Below are 22,564 nucleotides of genomic sequence, written 5' to 3'. Positions count from 1 at the left end.
CAGGATGATATTTTCAATAGAATTAAAATAGTTTTACCAGAAAACCAAGCATAAAATTACTTTTATCACAGTCATGTCATGTGTTAATAATAAAGGCTGTACAGTGGACAGCTACTCTTTTAATGTTTAATTTAAATAGACAAAATAAATAAATAAATAAAATAAGACAACTACATCCAAAATATGTTTAATATGCCTGGTTGGTTAAAAAAAAAAAAAGAAAATCACTGACAAGCAGCCAAAGTTTTCCGATGATATTATTTCAGACGAGGTTTTTAATTTATGTGGAGGCTTTTATTTTATTTATTTATTTTTTTAAATACTTTCAATCTAAGATCATTTCCGGGAAACACCAGAGCCTCTGCTTTATCCACACAGCCCGAGAGTCGATGTTCCCTTGATGTGCACAAGATTTGTTCGATCATTTCAGACAATTATAAAAACTTTTTTTAATTTTATTTCTGTTGTTTGTATCGTAACATGTTTCTCTTGGGCCTATACATCGTTTATGTCAATTGCACTCGTTCTGCATACAGGATAATAGTGGACACACTGTGATCGGATGTACAACAGTATAGGGATGACATCAGTAGAATACAGAAGGTAATCAGACTCTTTCTGTCGCTTCCATCTCTCATCCTTTCAGAGACTCTCTCTCTTGTTTTCCAAACAATATTACACGTAACTGGATTGTCATTGTAAGGTCAGTAAGCCTGCCCGGGCCGGTACAAGGGCTCAGTTGTGGAAAAAAGCATTGAGGTCCTCGTATGGAGGAGCCCTGTCATGGTGCAAGTGCGCGTCGTGGAAAGGTGGAATGTTTTCCGAGTGCGCACCTCCACTGCGCGCTCCCGAGGGCCCAAAAGGTAAGCTGTGTCCGGGTCGAGACGTGGTCAGTCCGGAGTAATGCATAGAGTAGTGATAGTTCCGGTCTGTCTCAGAGGACTCCTGCTGCCTCCCGGACAGCCCGCCGTTCAGGCAGCCGGGCGGGCTGTGCTGGCCTTCATAGTCCGGGCTGCTGTAGTCAGGAGACGTCCCCCCCGGCGGATACACGGCCTCGTACCCAGGACCATATGCATGGGCCCGCAGGTTGAGCGCACCGGTTCCGGGCTGGTAATGCGGACTGGAGAGGCGGGAGCAGCGATAGGAGTAGGGGTGGACGGAGAAAGGAGAGCTGGGCATGTGGAAGCGGGCCGCGTCCGAACACGGTTCAGTCAGGAAGTTCCTGGTGTTGAGCTGCAGGCAGCCTGCCACCAGGTTGGTCGTGGGCTGTGACAGGCCTTTGCACAACATCTGCACGTAGGTCACCACATCTGGACGTTTCCCGCTGCGTAAAATCTCCCCGAGAGCTAAGATGTAGTTCTTGGCCAGCCGCAGCGTCTCGATCTTGGAGAGCTTCTGGGTCTTGGAGTAGCACGGCACCACTTTGCGCAGGTTGTCCAGCGCCGAGTTCAGGTCGTGCATGCGCGTGCGCTCCCGCGCGTTCGCCTTCATGCGCCGCATCTTGGAGCGCTCCGCGCGCGCCGGGGTCATCTTGCGCTTCTTGGGCCCGCGCTTCTTCGGCTTGTCCCCGCCGTTCTCGTCCCCGCACTCTTCCTCCCCGGCCCCGTCCTCCTCCTCCTCTTCATCGTCATCGTCGTCGTCGTCGTCGTCGTCACCGGCCGCCTCGGACTCCGCGCGGCTGCTGCCCTCGCGCGGCTCCTCCTCCCCCAGGTGGCACGGCTCGTGCTCGTCGTCCTTGGCCTCGCGCTCCTCCGCCCAGTCCGCCGCGAGCCTCTGGACGTCCGGCAGCACCTCGCTGAACAAGCGGCTCAACATTGTGGCGGGAAACCTGCAGGAGACAAGCAGCACTTCAGCCCAACTGTTCTCTGACCCCCCCCCCCCCCCCCCCCCCCAACCCCACCCCCCCCCCCCCCCAACCCCACCCCCCAGTCTCTCTCTCCTCCGTTTGGGAATGAGGCTGGTTCAGTGAGCCCAACGTCCAGTATTGATTAAGACAAAAAAATGTCTCATCTTGAGAGGAAATAGTGAAAGCACAGTTTTCACATTTTGTCTGATCTGGATCCGCTTGATCGATATTAGATTAAATCGAAGCTGCCACATGAAACCGGACCTTTAAAAACTCTAAATCGTGTCGCTTTTTATGACAGATTCCTGAAAGGGTGCATGTTGTTTTGACATCTCCTGTGGTAAAAAATCATTTGAATCTGGTGCAGCAACAGCCTGGGCCACCGCCTCGGCCTCCACATGGGCCTCGGTCTGTCCCCTCCGGCAGTCCGGCACAGGGAGCGGTGCTGGCCCCCCCCCCAAGGGACGCGTTAAGGGTGCGGTCCCTCCTCCGTCCTATAAATGACCAACCTGGAGGAATTCCAGCGGAGCCCGGCTGCACCCTGGACCACAGGACCCCGGACTCTTTTATGCCTCTGAATTAACAGGTGCTTTAAACAGGCGCGGGATATTTCAGACAGTGAAGTGAGGACACTGAAACGCTCCTTCGGGACCACAGCCTCTGCAGGTCCGCGAAGCTCATTTTGGACACTGTACTCAAGTTCACGCAGGCCACAGACCAAACGTGTTCTGACGTCTTTCTTTGCTGAACTTCAGTCATGTCTAAAAGACAGTGATGGAGTATTTAGAGCTTTTAAATTTCTTTCTTTCTTTTCCTTAATTAAAAAAATTTTTTTTTAGGTTAATCAAAACTCAATACACAGAGACACAAGGCCATGTTTTTATTTCCCATCGAATTTTACCATTATAATTTGTTTTAAAACTTATTTACCGTGTTTTTTCCCCCCGTTGACCAGTTATTCTGGGTAATTCATTTCAAACCGATGTAAAAGGTTTAATCCCGTTTTATTTCCCAGTATTCTGAGCTCAGCTGTGCGCCTGGAGGCCGGGGACCTATTTTTTTTCTAATCTTGTAAGCACAATGTAATTAATGCCAACCAATACCTTGTCAATTAGCCTGTGTATCTCTACGGAGGATTCTACCCCCACGGTGCTCTGAAGCGCGTCGTGCTGGCACACACACACACACACACACACACACACACACACACAAATAAAACATAATAAAATACACTCTCCCTTACTCGTTTTCTAAGGGAACGCAGTGCAAATGACAGTAAAAAGTGCCAGAGCAGTCTTTCTCTTACAGGGATGGGTGTAGATTTAGGCTGTTAAAACGAAATCTATCAAATTAATTGTGAATCGATCAGTATCTTCGATAAGACCTTTGATAAAGAGTCCGGGCAGGAGATTAAAATCCTCTCTGATCACGTCGCATGCGAAGAGGTATATTCCCTTATTCTAAAAGAGGTTTGATGCATGAAATGCTCTCTCAGTCTCTCAGTGAAAACGCTAATTTCCCACCCGTCACCGCACAACAGGCAGCGGCACAAAGACAAAACAAAGCTTGATCTATATCTTTTATTCTCAAATTGCATCGGAAACGGTGCACAACCTACCTCCGTGGTGGGGCTCAGTGACGGGGCGAAGCGGGTTTGTTTACACCATCTCTCTCCGGGTGGGCATCACGTCCACACGCCCTGCACGGATGCTTGTGCAGGCGAGGCGCTGTTAGTTGTGCTCTCACACCTCTCTCTCTCCTCTCCTGCCACCCTCGCTGTGTCTACTCCTGCTGCTGATGCTGCTGATGCCGCCGCCGCCGATGCTGATGCTGATGCTGCTGCTGCTGCTGCTGCTGCTATCCCCAGCCCAAACGCGTGGAGGGAGCCGTGTGGCACGTCAGAGGCAGGACTGGATGGGTTACATACCAGCTCTGATGCCAGGCCCATATGGCTGGCACGTCATTGGCAAGAGCCATCACATGAGAGCCGGTGATTGACATGCGGCCGCATTCACAGAGACTGGCTTCCCCTGGGGGAGAGGGACTCGCCATCTGTCACCGAGCTGAAAGAGAAAATGGAATAAGGAGTGAATGGCACAAAAAAAAAAACAAAAAAAACGCACTGGATTCAAACCGCTTCTGTTAGCCTCCATCTTTGGGGGAAAAAACGGGGTTAATCTCATATAGAAGGTTTAGGAAAACAATCCCCTTATGAGAAATAATTATAGTAATCCCATAATAATACATTTACAGTGATATCATTCAGATTTTAGGCAACAGCAAAATGAGTATCCTCCAACTGGATTGTTATAGGATTACTTATAGGCCAATGATTTTGTTGGATAAGAATAAAAATGATGATAAAGCTACAAATAATCCACATAAGCCCTATGGGAAAATTAATTAAATGTTTTAGTGGTAAATAGACTAAAAGGATCGGCTAAACACTTTCAATCCCTTTAGAAATATGATAAGGAAAGGTCAAGTTTACAACAACAAGAAATGGACAGTTAGCACTACTGGGTCCACACAAAGGCCTGGGATAAATAAGGGACCTGCCATAAAGATCAGAGTCAGGGTGCAATTGCCTAAACGAGTCATTTGAACTGAGCTAAGCAGAGCGTCTTGGTTTGGGTTGCCAGGCTTGGCACAGGTGCTTGTGGGCGGGCTGGTGCCAAAGGTGGCTGAGGCACAGATTGCAGAGAGGGGCCAGAAGATGGGGCAACACAAGAGAGAGGGAGAGAGAAAGAGAGGGAGCAATAAGAGTGAAAGAGACAGAGGGGAAGAGGGAGCAGGCTTGTCTTTACCACTGGGCTACAGTTTATTGGACACCGTCCCTGCACAATCTCTCTTTCTGCAGTGAAAACAACCAAAACGCTTGACTGAGAAGTGAATGGCTGTATTTCTGGTCATGGCTGCTCACTCCCATCCTCTGATGAAGCGCTACAGCCAGCGTCAGGCCCCAGTCTTATTATGCTGAGGGACATATATGTAGGGAGGAGTCAAAATGAGTTAACAACACAGTCTTTTTGACCACTGTAAGTCAGCCTTTAGTCAGCAATTGATCATTTACAGATTAAGTAGGTGTTGTATTACAGTAGTGACCTTTATCTCCAAAGGTCATGCACATTTCCCAAGTAACAGTGTAACAACAATGATGACACAAAAGCATTTCCTCATTCCTCATCACTGCAGTTGTACACATCAAATTCACACATGACATTACAAGGAAGTGAAGATGTTTTCAAATAAAATAATGATAATAATTTCATCGTGATGCTTTTATTCTATAATTTTGAGGTTTCATTTTTCATTATGTTTCATGCTACATGCCATGATGCAATTCCTGCCACAGCTCAGTGTGAATCTAATAGTGGCCAAACAGATGATGTTTTCGTGGCAATTAAAACCTGGAGAAATCTGGTTTGTTTTATTCCTGTTGGCTTTTAGTTTTTTCATTGAAGTGGAAAAGGCCAAGAGGAGTTTTGAGGCTTTATACAAAGGTGAATAACCTTTAAAAAAAAAAAAAAAAAAAAAAAGCTGTTCCTTACACATTATCAGTCAACTGTATGGTTGAGTTCACACAGGAGCAGCCGGCCTCAGTTCATGTGCTTCCTCAAGCGACATGTGGGTGACATCTACTGGTTACTGAAAGCAGGTGCACAGATGAGAAAAAATGAAAGTGACGTTCATCCTTTTACAGGATGTGGAGTGGGGATTTTATTGTGTACTCACGTTCTAGTAATGAGTATACATGTACAATGTGTAAATGTGTCCACCTTCCAAATCATTTGAAGAATATTATGATATTGTTATTTGAGTAGTTAGGCCTGTCTTTATCAAATGCAATCTCTTTATTCCAGCACCTTTAACTTCATTCTGCATGCCACTTTTCTTTATTAATTAGCTTAAGGGTTCGTATTTTTACCCAGTATCAAATATTTTTGCTGTGTTTTGATGTGTTAATTACATATTTTCCCTGCCCCCCAGAACATTCAGATTTGATCATCCTGTGTATATTTTGATCACGAACCTGCAGTGATCATATAGATGTCTGTCACTTATTTTTGTGAAGACTGTTAAATACAACAGTGGTTACATAGACAGATCAATAGATAAAACACTTTATTAATCCCTTGGGGAAACTCAGAAAGAAATATTGGTTCTCAATCTTTTCCACATGAAGGATCCCTAATATGACACAAATGACACCACAAACCCCCAATTTGATAAAATCTCGTCCCAAGGTCCCCATCTGAATTTTTTTTTCTTTTAGATATCTTACTACAGACAGTGTTTAATACCTATGACACAAAATAATCATACATTCTGTCATTGTGTTACTTATGGATGGATTTACAGTGAAAATAAATGATTCCCCTTTTTGCTGGGAAACCCTGAAGGACCCCTGAGGGTCTGGGGACCCCACTATGAGAACCACTGAAATACAACATTTAGTCATGTTGCAAGGTTGGCGCCTCCCTGTGGTGGCATGAATAATAACACTGTGGCAGACTGTATTACTGATTGTAACACTAATGGATGAGACACAGTCATCTTTTGTGGCAGTAATACTGTAATCCTGTAGATTATTTCTCTGCAGTGATTTGCATTTCAATGCAATCTGAGTGATTGATTGTAGCAGGGGATGTTGTGTATTTGCTCAAACATAAACCCTCTCTCCCTTTTATTGAAAATACATCTTCTGCTTTTAACATGAGAAGTCCTATATCACACCTCTAAGTGGAGTGTTGCAAACGCTCTCAACAAGCCCATATGTTCATTTTTCAAGGTTAACAGTTGAAGTGAAAGTGAACCGAGCCACAGATGGCCTGTGTTTAAATTTCCAAGGTGGAAGTTTTACTTTTCCTCTGAAGACCTCTCCCAGCAGGTCTGAGTTTGCTGTCAGCAGCAACTCTCCGTGGAGCTGGCAGAGATCCAGAGCCTTTCTCAAGTTCATTTCAGTACAGGGCGAATGGGTGGGCTCGTGGGGACTGGGATCAAAATGTGGGAGCCCCTGCTAATAGGGCTGCATGTGAGCTGAGAGGAAACATTTACCAAGTCATGAGGAAAATGAACAGATAGTCAGATGCAAATGTGTGAAACTCCCAAAAATCTTCCCCTTTTCCTTTTTACATTATATCCAAACGGTTGCATGAACAAATATTCCCAAAATTACATTATGAAATTCTGTGATGACACTGCCAATCTCAGTTTACAACACGGGACCAAGACACCTCATTGTCCCACTCCAAAATTGAACAATTTGAAAGGAAAACTGTGGAGATGATACAGATCCAAAGTCAATCGGCGATCGCAGCCCAGTGCTCATTCATAATGTGCCCGTAAATCATGTCTGCTCATATAAATAGCTTGGAGTCCTTATCAATAGTTCATTCACATCGCATGTCCATGTTGAAAACCTTTGTTCTAGGTACAACAGAGGATGTACTTAAGAGATTTACTTATGTTTCTGTTTTATCAGTGGTTTGAACTGTCAGGGCAGTAGAAGTCCAAGCTCATATTCCTCATCCAGACGGCCATGAAGATCATAGGGAAAAAACATCACTATCTTCAGTCCTTACATGTGAAATCTGCGCTCAGGGAAGCTCAGAAGACTCTGAATGGCCCAACACATATCCAATTCAAGATACTGTTGTTTCACTCTCACTGACCCCAGCCTCTTACACCCCACTGGCCCGTGGACGGGCCCAATCTGAAGGTTCTGAACAGGTTTTGAATGGGATCTGAATGAGTAAAAGATTGTTTGTTTTTTGTCACTATAGGCATGCTATACCTCGTTAGATTGATTGGAGTCTCTAGAATTCAAATATCCAGTTACTTTTGCACTACCTATAAGCCCATAAATATGATTTATTAATATCTAACAGCAATGGCGTACCGGATATCACAGCCAGGTGGGTGATTCTCTCTACCTGTTCGAAGGTCTAGAATCTGTATTCTCTGCTCAATCCTCCATTATTTGTAATCGATTAGACTGTAAGGGTCCACAGAACACGACCATGAAGTTATTTTTTCATAAAAGCATTCCGAGTTAAGAATATGGTGGGAGAAGTCCGTAACAGATTACCGAGCGATTGTTTACTCCTGGCTCATTTTACTCTATGTTGAAGCTAGATGTCTCACGTTTCCAACGCCAAAGAGAATAAACAAGGTGGGGTGGGCACTTCTTAGGCCATGCTAATGGCCCCTGAGAGGGGGCAGAGCAGCAGGGAGCACTGCAGCACAGTGAGAGCAACAGAGAGGGATCTGCTGTGGTTTTAATAAGCATTGAAACGCTTCAGAAAGTTTTCTACAGTTTCTTTTCAAAGAATTAAAACACATTTCCCCACAGTTTTCCTTTTAAAGAGGTGCCTGTGCAAAAATGAGCTAAAACTCCCACTGAAACCATAATATTAGGCCCAGAGGTCTGAAACCCAACAACTGAGTTTCTGACAAAATTTAGACGTAATATGAAGCTTCCCATAGTTCTTATCTGAAGTATGTCCTAGTTATTATTATTAACCCTTTTTCAGACAAGGACAAAAAAAATGAGCTGATGTAGTTGATGGGTTTAAGTCACACACATAACAAGCACATTTTCAGAAACTAGAAGATGTTACCTTTGAAATGATGCATTTTAACATTACAGTTCTTCCAGTATAAGCTTATAAATTACATTTACATAGGTCAACTGTGTGGAAATTAGGAAGGTACCTTACCTTAACTTGCCTTACATTACTTTACCTTACCTTATGAACCTCCATCACATTGTCTACTGATATACTGACATAATGAGCCAAAAGTGGGGTGAGGAGTCACGTGGAAACCCAGCATGCATGTAGCATATAGTTGGATACTGTCAGTCCAATGCATTGTTGTCACCAAACAAGTGAAATGAATCTTTCCTTTATCTCTTCCCAGTCTCTGCATCACTTTTGTTTATACGTTTGCATGCATTTGTGTGCTCATACCTCGTGCCTCTCATGTCTCCTCAAACTTACTCTCAAGCACTTACACACACCAACACAAGCATACACACTACTCAACTCTGCGAAGAGAAACGGTTTCCATGGCAATGAATTTCCCAACTGAGTGCCTCTTAGACTATATATCAGGTAGGTAGCCACTGAGGCTACGGTTAAATGTTGACTCCACGTTTAAACAAACACACACATAGTTTAAAGAATGAAGGGATTTCAGGACAGATAGAAGTGGATCTAGATGTTTTAAAATCAACCAGATAAGTGACAGGTCCCATTGACTGCATGAATCATTCAGCCCCTCATAATAAGATGAGAGCACAAACAGACACAGACAGAAAGGAAAATGGGTCTGTAATCTCTAAATCCAGTTCATTTGTGCCAAGGAAACCAGAAACAGCCAACAAGTACGTTTCTATAAATGTATTGTTATTATAACACATTAGTGTGACTCAATCTGCCTTCACATCAAATCTGTGTTATTCCCAGGTTGTGATTAAAAATTTTAAAGTATCATAAAGGTATTAATGTATTTACTTCACAGACCCTTGTGGAGGTTGCACTTTTACATGAACTCTGTTAACAACAAATTGTAATTATGAATATCTTCAGAATTCAAAGAGCATGTTTTGAACTTGTGTGACATCGACAGGCATCTCGGCAGTTTTAGAAGCGTCTTATTTTCAGCCCATCTCAGGGGAAATTACTTTCTGGGCCACTTTTGAACTGCAGCTGAAGCAAGTTTCCGACACTGTATAGACACAGTGGGGAGCGAGAGACATCCTGAATGAAGGGTGTGTGTGTGTGTGTGTGTGTGTGTGTGTGTGAGAGAGAGAGAGAGAGAGAGTGAGGGAGGGAGGGAGACAGAGGCGTGAAAGAGGAGGACACAGGCAAAGCTTACAAACGCAACTCAAGAGTCCGAAGAGATCTGCTGGGACAGAAGGATGCCGCTGGTCACTTACAGCTAATTGATTTAAAAATATACCCACTTTTTTTTTTCTTTTTTTCTTTTTCTTTTTGCAGTTTGTGGCATTAGAAGACTCATTCAGCTTACACAGGCAGTGAAATCGGAACTGACTCCGCTTGGACTTCTGGTCGCGCATCTGTGCGCTCGGCTGCGGCGGTGCCAGGCTGGATGCCATGGACCCGCTGCTCCCCGCAGAGACGGAGGTGATGGAGCGAGAGGAAGACAAGGATGCCAGGAGGAAGATCCAGTTCTCCGTGCCTTCCTCCCTGCCCACCCAGCTGGACCCACGACAGGTGGAGATGGTGAGAGCGAAGGAGCGAAATGTGTATGAGGATGATGGTAGTAGTTGTGGTGGTGGTGGTGGTGGTAGGGGGGTGGGGGAATGAGGTCAAAACCTGGGTCACATCAGAAGCCTGTTTGATGCTCAACAGTTTTTTTGTGCAGCCTAAAACTTCATATCACATGCAGAGTGCTTCCTTTCCACCTGGCAGTGTTTCTAAAAAGCAATGGTTGAAAAATGACACATGCTCGAATCCAACTGTGAGTGCTGCCCTCTTCTGTGGCATCTGAAGCATCAAGCCTTGCCACCGAGGTTGACAGACAGTTACATAACCAGTCTAGCACGACTTTGCAGAAGTCTGTATTTTGATGTTGCGTATTAGGACTCAGTGGGCAGCAGGGTATGGGCAGCACTGGGATTAAGCTGAGCTGTGCAGCCTCGGGTTTTTTGGAGCCCTTAAAAAGTGATGAGGCATCTCTGTCCTTCAAAAGGATTGGAGGAGGAGGTGGAGGCGAAAGAGGAGGAAGATGAGGAAGTGAGGGATAAAGCACTGTTAGTAATATTAAAAATGAGATTATGTCCCCGAGTAATAATACCCTTCCCTCATCTGTGAAGTAAAATGTAGGGGGTCCGGTTGTTGGTCATATTTTTGAAAGAGGTGGTGAGTGCATTATGTAAAATAAACAAAGCACAAGTCAGACTACTGCAGCTTATGCTGAATCATTCCAAAGCAAAAGCAGGTGAACATGCTGACATGGACAGACAGAAACTATGCTAGTGAAATAGTGCAGTGTGAACAGGATTAATGTTGGCCTGTGCAGAATGAGTGCAGAGCAGCTATTATGTCTGGCAACAGCCCATAAAGGTCATCAAGGTAACACTGAGATAACTTTTGGATGCAACCCCCCCCCCCCAGCAGATAACATCTAAGTGATCCAATAGGATTTCCTTTGCTTTTAGGACAAGAGACATCCATGTTTTAATGGCAGGCTGCTCCCTAGAGGGAAAATCTCATTGGCGCCAAGTGCAATGTCAGAAATCTTGATTTCTCCCCAACAGAGGATTTATAAGATTTCATTGGGCATCTGTTTGGAAAGCTTGTTTCAGACTGGAATGTAAAAATAAACTAATAAATCAGTAATGTCTAGGCACTCAAATATTTCTCACACATCTGTTGTTTACAGCACAACTTGGAGTCTCTAGGGCTTTGGACTACTTTCTTTACCCGTTCTAGTGCTTTTCTAAGCAGCCCCACAGGTCTCAAAAATCTAAACACGTTCCTTCAGAAACACCTCTGAACACTGTTTAAGTAAAAACAGCTTAAATGATCCAGGAAAGGTTTGCATTACTAGCACTCCCACATGAATCTCACCTCCTCAAAGGCTCATTGGCAGCTTCACGTGGGAACATAAGCTAAGTCAGTTTTGCCTATAAGATGCTCTGGCAATTTGCCGGCTCATGACTGAGTAAGATTATTTCAAATCTTCCCCCGAGGATCTAATGAGAATAAAAGCAGCAGCATTCCCTGGAAAAGCACGCAAAAGCTTTCAAGGTTCATATGTCATAATACGTCTTAGGATACGTCCTCTTACAGACCCTAAATCTGGTGTTGCAATGCATATGAAATAAGAAATTTTGCAAAGTTTAAGATACCAGAATTCCAGCTGAGGGGATAAAGTCATTCAGCTGCAAAATCACTTTTCTAATCCATTTTGTCGGCTTCCCTCTTATTTTCTAGCTGACCACTGTTTCCCAGCAGTGCAGGCGGCATCATGGTGATTATAAAAATCATCTAATGGCCATGTCATCTGGGGTGAGACTCAACTGTACTTGAGACATGTCTGAATGCTGTAAGCCAGTACCTCCTGGATTAAAAAAAAAAAAGTTGCAGGGGCCTCTGGGAAGGGGTTCACTTATCACCTTGCTTGTAATCTACCACTGCTTAGGTTCTCAGGATATGATGAATTATTTACTCAAGCGTGACCGTGCAAAAGTCTGCAAAGCTGCTGTTCATCAAGAACCAAGATGGCCGTCAAAACTGAAGCCTTTTCACACAGCCCTGGGAGATCTGGTCAGGGCGATCTTGTCCTTTTGTTGCCCTTGAAAAAGGCTGACCATGCTGTCCATTCACACTGATAGCGACTGAAAGCTGCGTGAGTTGGGACCCACAGAACAGCAGAGTATAAGGGCGAGTGGCCAGCCAAGTGCTTGTGTTCAACATTTCCACGACACAGCCATAACATTAGCATTGAAATGGCAAGAAACGGAAAAAGAAACAGGTAGAGAGATAAGCAGAAAGAGTGGGAAGAAATGAATAACGAAGGACAACAGGGAGGGGCCAGAAAGAAAGGTAACTGAGAGAAGGCAAGTAAGGAAAGGAAAGGGAGAAAAATCATCAGCCAAGGAGATGACTGATTAAAACCAAAGAGATTAGCTGTGGATGTCTGAGGCCTGAATCAAGGGCAAAGACAGCTCATGCCAAGAACAAATTTTCACCACAGCACAACCAAGAGCTCTAAATTCCAGTAGGGTCTTATTCAACAAAGACAACGTTCTCCATGCTGCCCCTGTTATCACACTTTTCTCTTATACAGAGTGGGGCAAATGTCTGGGTAAAAGGTAGGTGCTTGCCTCTGAGGTAGACGCAGTAACTCCAGCTGAATGTACAAACTTTCAACAGGAAGTTTACAGTGTGTCTGTGCGTAGGGCCCATCCATATAGACCAGGCCGCTACTGCAACAAGATTCCAGTCCAATCTGGTTGAATAAAGGTAAAAATCAGGCGCTAAGCTTTTTTTTCTTCACTGGAAAACAAAAGGTCAAAATGTGGTGGTGCAGTGTTCTTGAATGTGTCATAGTCAGATCAAGCTCTACATAGGATTACTCACAGAATAAATTGAAAGCATTGCATGAACACAACGTCACTGTGTGGTCTTGATTGTTTAGTGGACAGGTTATTTCTGTATGAAGGGCTCTTTAGGACACTGTACCCAGACAGTGATGTAATTGTGTATTATAAACATCCAGATTAATGCATTGAAGTTGAATGTTAGGTAACCGTGAAGGTCATCCTACATACCAAAAATGAGACAGGGGATTAATGATTTACTATGTGAGGACTATTCTTAGCTCCCGTGCTACTACAGCACGGTTGGAGCTGCTATGTTTCCAATTTAGCTGGACAGATCTCAAACAGGAAATAAAAACGGCAGAAAATTAGAGCAGAAACATTTATAAACACATCGGACGTGCACAGTTGGCTTAGAGAGTCTGGTCCAGCTGTCCCTACTCTCACTGGCATGTTCTGTGATTGGTTGCAGCAAATATGATATGACCTCTCTGGCTATGTTAACGCATTTTTGTAGAGTGTTAGCAATTTGAGCAGAGGCTGAATGTCATTTAGTAACCCAAAATGTTTCTGTCGTCCCTTAACTTGTAAAAATAGCCCAAAATATTTTGTATTTCTTTCCAAATGAGTCTCAAAAGCATGTCTCATTCAGTCTTCGTGTGCTGTTATCCCAAGAAAAACTGAATTATGAAATCATTACTGAGCCAGTAAAATCCACAAATTAGAATGGCTGGTTCAATAAATGTTTAAATTTCAATTAGGAATACACTTTTTCTAACAGAAGTATTGGAAACAATGATAAATCAAAATCTCCAAAAATAACTGATTTACCCACTGAGCCCATTCAATAAGATCAAATCAGTCCTCCAGTGCAGCTGTACCACTGATATTTAACAGGCATTTTGGACGTGCACATCAAGAACCCAGTGACAATACTATGTTCCCTGCAGGTGCTTAACCTTCCAGCTACAGTGTTCACGAAACACTTGGAAAAGGTCAGTGTGTCTGAAAAGGCTTTCAGACAGGTGCAGGACACAATGGCAATGTACCTAATTCTAGTGAGTGAATATGCATGAGTCCAACACACGGAGGGAGGCAGAAGCAGTAAGATTTACTCCAAAGTGAAAGCTGCCCACACATTTCATGCCTACACTCTTAGCTGTGAATGGCTTGGCAGCGACTCGCATCTCACAACAATCTTATTAACATAACATGGTACAAAATACAGAGAGTGATGAATATATTGTATATTAGAGGAATGTGTTTTATGGTTGTTTGTGTTTTAACAGGAATAATCCAAGGTTGGTGTAGTATGGACATAAACCTTAAAAATGAAGTGAATATAACATTTTCACTGTTGCATGTTTCAACTGAAAAGGCTTTATTGTATAGGGTAAATAAATTGGCTAGAGGTATAAAGTAGCACAAAATGGATATACTCAAAAATACATGTATCTCAAAATTGTGCTTAAATTACTTGAGTTGTATGTATTTACTCACCAGAAATGTTAAGACTATAACCAAATTCCTGCACAGTGTCCTCTGTGTAGGTTCAGTGTAGGTGGAATTGGACAAATGTATCCACGATGAATAACTGAATTGATTTTATTGTCAAGCTGTGTTGTGCAACAGTTTTTATCAACACGGACTGGAACTGATTTGAGATATTGATGTTACATTTCATCAGTTGCGTAACTATTGGTTTGTATGACTCACTCTGCTTCACACAGAAAAAAGGAAGATGATGAATCTGCAGGAAATCAGATATAGAGTATGCATTTTTGAGTGGCAACATCATTCAATTGATGTTCTATTCAATACCAACAGAAAGGTACAGCACATGGCTGCAAAGACACCTGGAGATGATTTACACAGTTTGCATAAACGCTGCTTTCTATTTATTTTATTGCAGCAATAGCTAAATGATTGGAAGGCAGCAAAAATGTCTTTGATTATGAAGTGACTTTGAAGAGGGTAAAATGTAAGTTGACAGAATACCAACTTTTAAACAGTGAAACAGCTGCCAGCCAATTAGGCAAGAGAGCAATTATTCTGCAGTATGATGTTAGATTGTTCAAGAGGGTTTAAGTAGAGGTGGACATGGATCTCATGGTAAATTCACACAGTGGGCAGCAGAACTGAAAAACCTCTATGATTACAGCCAAGTGATGAGAGCATGCAGGAACATAGAAAGCAAATTTAAGTAATCCAGCTGTCATCTATGACAAGATGTAATCCCTATTCACATAATATCTGGACAACAATCTTATGACTGTTGTTATATAATGTGACGCATAGTTGTGATGGAAAAAAATCCTCAGAATGACGAGGTAGTTGTCGGCTGTGACACAACACACAAAACTATGAAAAAGTTTAAAGAGGATGCTTTGACCCAAGCTGCGTCTCTCTCTCTCCCTCTCTTCGCAAAGATTCGACGTCGGAGGCCGACACCGGCCACACTCTTCAGACTGACAGATCCACCTTCGCCGGACGAAGACAGCGGCCCACATCAGGTAGATCAGCTGGTGTGCACTTTTTGGGAATCAAGACTCCACACCAGTCAACGACTGTCAGAGAAAGTCTGGCGATTTTGGCTAAGGAAGAGATGTCAGTTCTCTCTCCAATAGTCATCTCAATACATCAGAACATAATGCAGTGACAAGTTGGTGTGTTTTGGGCAAAGGGTGTGATTTTATTTTGTCTTGACTGTTAAACTGTCACCATCACTGTGAAGCTCTGTATGCACACAAAGTGACTGCAGCGCTCTCAGGTTTGTTCTGTGGTGGCTGCACATGTGTGTTCAGGGAAATGCTGGAAATTCACTTTGGAAGCAGCAGTGTATTAGGTGGGTGCGCAACAAAAGTAAATTCTCCTGGGAACTAATGCCGTTTCTTGGATTGATGTCAAACCATAAATGACTGTGAATATCTGATGGAGTTTTCCTTTAAATTGTCTCTTCCCTCTTTCATTGACTCTCATTTGCATCTCTCTTCTGTCAGACTCTTCCATCTTGAAGGAATGTATCATCTTTGTTGCCTTTCTACTATAATGTCAACAACAATTTACTCTATTTCATATTTGTCTGAGGTGACAACACTGTGGGGTAGAGAACAGTATTTTAAGAAACTCCACTGATATAACACTATAACATATCAGCTACTGGAGATATGTCCGTTATCTGTAAACCGTGATTTGGATGTTTTACAGTGGGTTCTGGGTGAAAACGGAGCCTTGAAAGCCAAACTGGTTCACGCATCCACCTACCAACCACCCTCACTTAAAGGTAAGTGCTCTGTCTCCAGTGCTTCTGTCTCACGTAATTTGTGTTTAAATTTACGTAACAAATGACACAAAATGGAAGAATCTGGGAGGCCTAATTCTGCCATTGCCATGTGGTTTATGTCTGTTTGGAATACGTGCATATCCAAAAAACACAGTGAGAAGTGTGTGTCTCTGTGTATTTCTCCATGTGTGTGAATGTGTGTGTTATGTGGGATTAGGAGCAGAGACAGCTGTGAGTCCGTTCTGGATCATCCTGGATTATAGGATGGGCACACAGCTGCAACATGGTCTCACACACGCACACACACACACACACACACACACACACACACACATACTAACACTAAAAATATTACTATTTGGCATGAATATATAATGTATTAATGTTTATCTTCTGTTTCTTGGGAATTATGGACTTGACCCTTGCAATCATGACTGTTGTTTCTCACAATTTCTGCAGTGTTTTACTGAAATTTCATTGGTGTGATATACAACATTTTACACTATGATGACATACCTGTGCATTTTTACATAAGAGCAATCTCTTTATATCATAAGTGATGATACCAAATATCATCAGCCACATGTTATCAAATAAAAAATCAAAAAACATCTGACTGCCGAAATACTCAAATATGAGGCCATATCAGTTTGAGATGCGTATTAATGTACAGTAGTGAAACTACTACTCTGTATATATACACCACAGGTGGCTCACAAATCCTATAACAGAGGATCTTTACTGTACATATGGCTTTACTCTATTGCACAAAGGGAGGCTGGGCATATTTTCACTGGTGGGAGTTATGACTCATGACTCATCTTATTGTTACTTTAGCTCATCAAAACTTTCATTTACTTCTAGAGGTTGCTATTGACTGACTGAATTGTATTATATTTGTTCCTCTGCCTTTCACTAAACCGCCATCATACTAAATTCAAACTTAACACCCCCAACAAATCTTATCTTACCCTATCTTCAGTGGTTTGACTTCTCACCTTGCTGCAGTGATGTACAGGTGTACTCCAGGCAGACGATGCATCGCTGTGCGAGCGTAGAAACAGGTGCAACAAAACAAACTTCTGACCACAAACAGGGGAAAATGGGCTGGTTGAAGGTCTACCAAGATTTGGTTTGGGAGAAAAAAATATTAAATGGATAAAACTCATTCAAAGAAAGCCTGTGACAGAGGTAATAACTAATCATAATAATAGGTAATAACTAAGAACATAGTCACGGATCTGTTTATATTAACAAGAGGGTCATTACCACTCCTTTTTTATTACTATTTTTTGTCAGTCATTATAGCGTATCATTTAAATACAGGGTTGACAGTGGTACCTTAAAACACAAAAACCACAAACATAAAAGAACATATGGTGATAATAATCTCCTCTATCTATCTATCCCCCCCGTATATTGATCCATCCATCATGTCCATTAAAGGGGTAAACTGAGCTTTATGGGTGAAATCAGTCCTTTGTTATAGATATTGATTTGTATTTCCAGCTGTCCAGAGGATGGCCCAGGCCCACCTGGCCTCCCTGGACAAAGAGGGCCCCTCTTCAGGGGAGGAAGAGGAGGAAGGTGAGAAAAAGAGCCAGCAGACAGACTCAGCTACAGGTGGGTGAGACAGGATGGTCTTTCGCATAATTGCATTTTACCATCTTACATTTGTGCCACACATAGATATAGATTGCCTACACTTCTGAAATCTCTATCTTGACAGATCTAAGGGGAGAAAGCAGACCACTCAGGGATCGGTGTACTCCGTCGGACATTTCAACAGTAAGCGTTGATGTCAGCCATCACCACGGCAATGAAGAGGAGGCCAAAGAAAGAGTGGAAGGAAAGGGAGAATGACAAAAGAAGACTGCTTTGATGGAGAGTATCGGATAGGAACCAATGTGCATAGCACATGTATGGGCACGCATGGGTGTGTGTATGAGTGTGTGTTACATGGCTCTGTGAGTGTGTGCATGCATGCGACAAGAATGTTGAATGTTGAATGAGTGGAAAAGAGAGCGAGAGAGAGAGAGAGGGAAAACAGACGGGCAATGAGAAAGGTCAGAATGTTAATGAGCCGGTTCTGAGGAAAAGTTTAACCTGTGACTTTGTGAGGGAAATCACGTCTCCAGGCGTCAGCCAGAGCTAAATTCCAATCAGCCAAGGACACCGAACAAGAAACATGAGAACTGCTATGAACTGCAGCATTTTCTCTTGCAATTACATGTGTTTTGAAGCTCAACAGGATTCGAGATATCAACATTTGTTCTGAGACTTGCTCCCTGGGCAAGTTTTCCATTAAACTATCCATGTGTGAAGCATCAGATTTAGAATTACCTTTACTTGCCAAGTGCACGTGCTGTACAGGTCATTTCATTACATTGGTGCTAAAACACACACCTCAAGAGCAATCAGAAATAGCAGAAGATGCATATGGCTTAGGACAGTATATCCATTTTATGCAAGGGGACAATTAATATGCACCTGAAATTACCATATGTGTACTGTTTTCAATTTTACAGTTTTATCTGTTGTGTTATGGCGATGTAGTGTTGTTGCAGCTGAGAAGCAGTGTTCTTTGAGGGACTTGATGAGGTTGTTGTTGTATGGTATGTCTCGTACTTAATGGGCAGAAATTGCGGATAAGGTCCTGGGGTTAGGATAGTGTAGATATGATACACTATATTGAATTATGTACTACAGTATGATGCACAATACATTACAGTGTAAAAGGGTAAAAAGGCAAACCCAATCAAAACTCACTCTCATACAAGAATGCTTCTAAGGTTCAACTTTTTGATTTCGTCAGCCTTGTAGACGTTTACGAGCAAGGTCAAGAAAATCAAAGGAGGATGGATTACAGTTGATTTGAGCGCAGTCACAGCCACAGCAAACCAGATTAAATCATATCAGCCTAATCAGTTTTACTGGTTTCATATTTGTAACGTGACTATTAGCAAGCGTGATCTCTGGGGAATAGCAAAGATGGTGTGGTAGGTAAGAGCTGAAAGTAGACCTATATTTTCAAAAACAATACGTTCATGATGAGCATGAAGGTTCATTTATGATTGTGTATATAAATTATGTTTTGTGTTGGTTGCTAATAAAACAACTATAATGGGCTGCTGGTGTTTGTGTGATTGTATGAAGTGTTCGGCTACCACATAGAGTATAATTTGTGCATGTGACAAAGTGTATGTGTTTGAATACAACACATGACAGCAAACATCAAGTTTTATGAAATGAGAACCCTGAACAAATTTTTGCACTTTTCAGATGTTTTTTCTTTGACTATTTGTGTTCCTTGCCAGTATCCAAAGAAGTCAGAGAGAAAAGTGACAGTGCTAAGCTAAATCACATCCATCAACAAAGTGTGAGCAATAATACAGATGTAGTTTGGGGTCCTTGACTGATATTTTTAGAGCAACTCACAATGGTCAATTACTGACACCCAGTGGTCAATACTTCTAATTACATAGTTATACTCTCATTCTCATTTATATTTAAAATGATCTTATAAATAACATTGATCCAAATAGCAAATATTAAGATTAATCCATGGATCTGAAATCATAAGCAATGATGGATAATTTTAAACCTTTTTATACTTAGCCCAATTTTCAAATTTACTATGTTTTCAACCATCTCTGCTTCCATCACTTTCAACAACACTAAGTCAACACAACTTGCCAAAAGAAAACATCATGGAAAAACACTGTGCTTTAACATTGCGTCTTTATTCACATTATCACATATTATGAAACACAACTGGCAACGCACCAACCTCTTAATTGAATAGCAGTTAATTGAAAAGACATATATAATATATCAAAATGTTTTGTAAATAAAGAGCTTGAACACTGCCATGTTAAGATTTCATATGACATGCTAAGAGCAAAATTGAAGCATTACATTTTGGTGCTGTAGTTGCTGTGTTTGAACTGCAGGAGGCAATATGTAATTACATTTCCACCACCAATAGCTGCTTGAATAACAAGTGGGAATGTCATGGACTCATGTGTCCTCAGAGAAGACATTTACTGGACCAATAAAATAGAAATGAATAAAGTGGAATATTTCACTCACATATTTTTTCCTACAATATTTTCCTCTTGAGAGTCAATTCAAATGAATATGAATTAGGATGTGGGTGAAAGCAACCTCTAGCAGAAAAAACAATCAAAAAATGACACTAGTAATATGTTCGGGCATTATTATCACAGGTAATCCTGTCTTTATTTTAAATGTTTGCTGTGCTAAACTATGCATTTACCTTGGTTTAATCTATAATATTTTATCTGCAGTACACTGTCACCTTTTATACACTCTGTCTATCCTGTCCTTTGCCTCTTCTCCCACTTTATCTTTTAGTCCTTTCTTGCCTTTACAAAAAACACTCCAGTCACGTCATCAACCCCGACCCTCATGTCTTGAGGAAGTGTGTAAACCTCCAGCCGGATCAGGGTGAACCCGCTCTCCTTCAAACTATCACAGACCTGGGCTTCATTCAGTGGGACCACAGGGATCTTTACCCCTGGCCCCCCAAAATAGTAACTCTCTCCCAGGGCTCCAATGAGCAGGAGGTGACCACCGGGCCGCAGGAGCCTCCCAATGTGGCCCAAGGCCCTTGTGAAAGCAGCCAGGTCAGGGCTGACGCTCTCCAGACAGAAGCAGGACACGAGACAGTCGGCCCCTGCTGAAGGGAGGGCATCTGGGGCCAAAGGGTGAGGACGGTGCACATCGACTGGGAGGATGTCCGTAATGACTTGACGTAACTTTGCAGCTTTCTCCGTCCATGCCGAAGGCCTGGTAGAGACAATATCAATGAAGCATCAAATAAAATTAAAACAGCCGTTGCAAATGTCCCACACAGAATTTAATCTTGAACCTGTTTCTGTTGTCTGTTTGCACATAGTTTAGAATTGTGCCATGGTGATTGCCCTGAATTTTTTTCACAGCACATTAACACATTACATTTTGGGAAATACAGCAAATTCCCCTATTGTGGCTGACGGTCACAAAACCCCACATACCAACACCTCAATTCACTAATTGACAGGTTATATCATATTTTGCTCAATCTATAATAGATCTTCGAATGTCTTCTTATCATTCTTACTTCCAAATTGAAGCAGTATTACTAATGCTAAATGAGATGGCCAGAATGACATGAATTTTTAGCATCCTGAAACAAATTAAGGTAAAACTTGTTCTGATGACGCTAGTCTATCAATGATCATATTGTCTGAAATACTTCCATGATATGTGGTTATCTCAAACACAGGGGGAAGGGATCAGGCCGTACCGTCGGCCCTCCAGCTTGCACACATGCTGCAGGTACGGCGTCCAGTCCAGGTTGCAGCCTTCCTCGTCCTGGAGCCAGCGCCTCAGCTCCTGCCTGTTGACCTCCAGAAAGTCTGTGAGGAGCACCTTGTTGAAAACCTCACAGCCACTCAGCACCTGGTACAGGGTAGGCCCCGAACCTATGTCCACCAGCACCTCGCCACTCACATCTCCTGGGAAGGCATAGACAAGAGAAGGTGAAACTCTGAGAAACGTCTGGGTCCAAAAATGAATAACATAAGTAGTAAAATAAGTAATAAAATATTCCAGCTTCTTACTTACTTAATTCTTAAAGTCTTAGTATTGGTGTGAAATCAAATGAACACATATTATTAGTACTGAAGTCAGCACGAGTAGATCTTTAAAAAAAGCCCGGCTCACCCCGCGTCTTTACCTTCAGTGAAAGCTCTATGGAGGCACGACAGTTTCCATGGCACAATGCTGTCTTTTCTGTCAAAGTCAGCCCGGGGTGGAGTGTAGTTATACTGTAGATACGCTGCAGGATCAAATCCCTGGTAGCAGGCTGCCATGGCCGCCACTCCGTTCTCTTTTCCCTTTTCTTCCATCCTCACTTTGCTGTGTGGTTCTGCCTAATGCTTCCGTTTGCTGGTCAGTGTTCAGGTGCATGACTGCCACCTTATATACCTGTGCATGTGGGTGCATCGGTGTTATTATGTGTGTGTCTGTGCTTTGGGCTACTCTGAGTTTCATGGGCAGAGATAGCGATCCTGTTTTTCGGCCTGTGTTACTGCCTGATAGCATTTGTTCTATTCACTTTCCCTCGGGCACTGATACCATCAGATCAGGGGGCTTCCTCCAACACGAGACCTACTAATGGACTCCTCACAAGGCTTTCAGGTCTTCCACTCATCCCACAGAGGCCCTCCATATCTCCACAATCATTCTAAAGGGCCTTTTACACTGAAACGATAGACCAGTTTTGTCTCAGGAAACCCTGTTTGAAAGACACAAACAGTTCTATCTCTAAGACAGTCTCTGTGGGTCATTG

General features: G+C 42.7%; 3 protein-coding genes across 3 annotated transcripts; 1 reads left to right on the top strand and 2 right to left on the bottom strand.

Annotated features, from left to right (window-relative positions):
* Positions 1–173: 173 nt before the first annotated feature.
* Positions 174–3,758, bottom strand: LOC139609134 (neurogenic differentiation factor 2-like). Its single transcript, XM_071463389.1, has 2 exons — positions 3,465–3,758; positions 174–1,828 (listed from the first exon to the last, which is right to left on the bottom strand). The coding sequence occupies exon 2, from the start codon at positions 1,813–1,815 to the stop codon at positions 736–738; it is 1,080 nt and encodes a 359-aa protein (XP_071319490.1). The 5' UTR covers positions 1,816–1,828; positions 3,465–3,758; the 3' UTR covers positions 174–735.
* Positions 3,759–9,700: 5,942 nt separating this feature from the next.
* LOC139609129 (protein phosphatase 1 regulatory subunit 1B-like) lies at positions 9,701–19,334 on the top strand. The gene is made up of 5 exons (XM_071463384.1): positions 9,701–10,098; positions 15,353–15,436; positions 16,131–16,206; positions 17,716–17,829; positions 17,936–19,334. The coding sequence occupies exons 1-5, from the start codon at positions 9,970–9,972 to the stop codon at positions 18,067–18,069; spliced, it is 537 nt and encodes a 178-aa protein (XP_071319485.1). The 5' UTR covers positions 9,701–9,969; the 3' UTR covers positions 18,070–19,334.
* Positions 19,335–19,472: 138 nt separating this feature from the next.
* LOC139609128 (phenylethanolamine N-methyltransferase) lies at positions 19,473–22,167 on the bottom strand. Its single transcript, XM_071463383.1, has 3 exons — positions 21,950–22,167; positions 21,518–21,728; positions 19,473–21,018 (listed from the first exon to the last, which is right to left on the bottom strand). The coding sequence occupies exons 1-3, from the start codon at positions 22,119–22,121 to the stop codon at positions 20,580–20,582; spliced, it is 822 nt and encodes a 273-aa protein (XP_071319484.1). The 5' UTR covers positions 22,122–22,167; the 3' UTR covers positions 19,473–20,579.
* Between the last annotated feature and the right edge of the window lie 397 nt (positions 22,168–22,564).

Source organism: Trachinotus anak, unplaced genomic scaffold, assembly GCF_046630095.1.
Source record: "Trachinotus anak isolate AG129_WGS33_773 ecotype Australia unplaced genomic scaffold, CSIRO_AGI_Tana_v1 ptg000025l, whole genome shotgun sequence".
Taxonomy (NCBI): Eukaryota; Metazoa; Chordata; class Actinopteri; order Carangiformes; family Carangidae; genus Trachinotus; species Trachinotus anak.
This window is presented reverse-complemented; position numbering and strand designations above follow the sequence as displayed.

Coding starts and splice junctions, on each gene's coding strand:
- LOC139609134 (XM_071463389.1), bottom strand. CDS start 1,815: ATGTTGAGCCGCTTGTTCAGCGAGGTGCTGCCGGACGTCCAGAGGCTC.
- LOC139609129 (XM_071463384.1), top strand. CDS start 9,970: ATGGACCCGCTGCTCCCCGCAGAGACGGAGGTGATGGAGCGAGAGGAA. Junction 15,437..16,130: donor AAGACAGCGGCCCACATCAG/GTAGATCAGCTG, acceptor GATGTTTTACAG/TGGGTTCTGGGTGAAAACGG. Junction 17,830..17,935: donor GCAGACAGACTCAGCTACAG/GTGGGTGAGACA, acceptor CTATCTTGACAG/ATCTAAGGGGAGAAAGCAGA.
- LOC139609128 (XM_071463383.1), bottom strand. CDS start 22,121: ATGGAAGAAAAGGGAAAAGAGAACGGAGTGGCGGCCATGGCAGCCTGC. Junction 21,729..21,949: donor CCATAGAGCTTTCACTGAAG/GTAAAGACGCGG, acceptor ATGCCTTCCCAG/GAGATGTGAGTGGCGAGGTG. Junction 21,019..21,517: donor TGCAAGCTGGAGGGCCGACG/GTACGGCCTGAT, acceptor TGTCTCTACCAG/GCCTTCGGCATGGACGGAGA.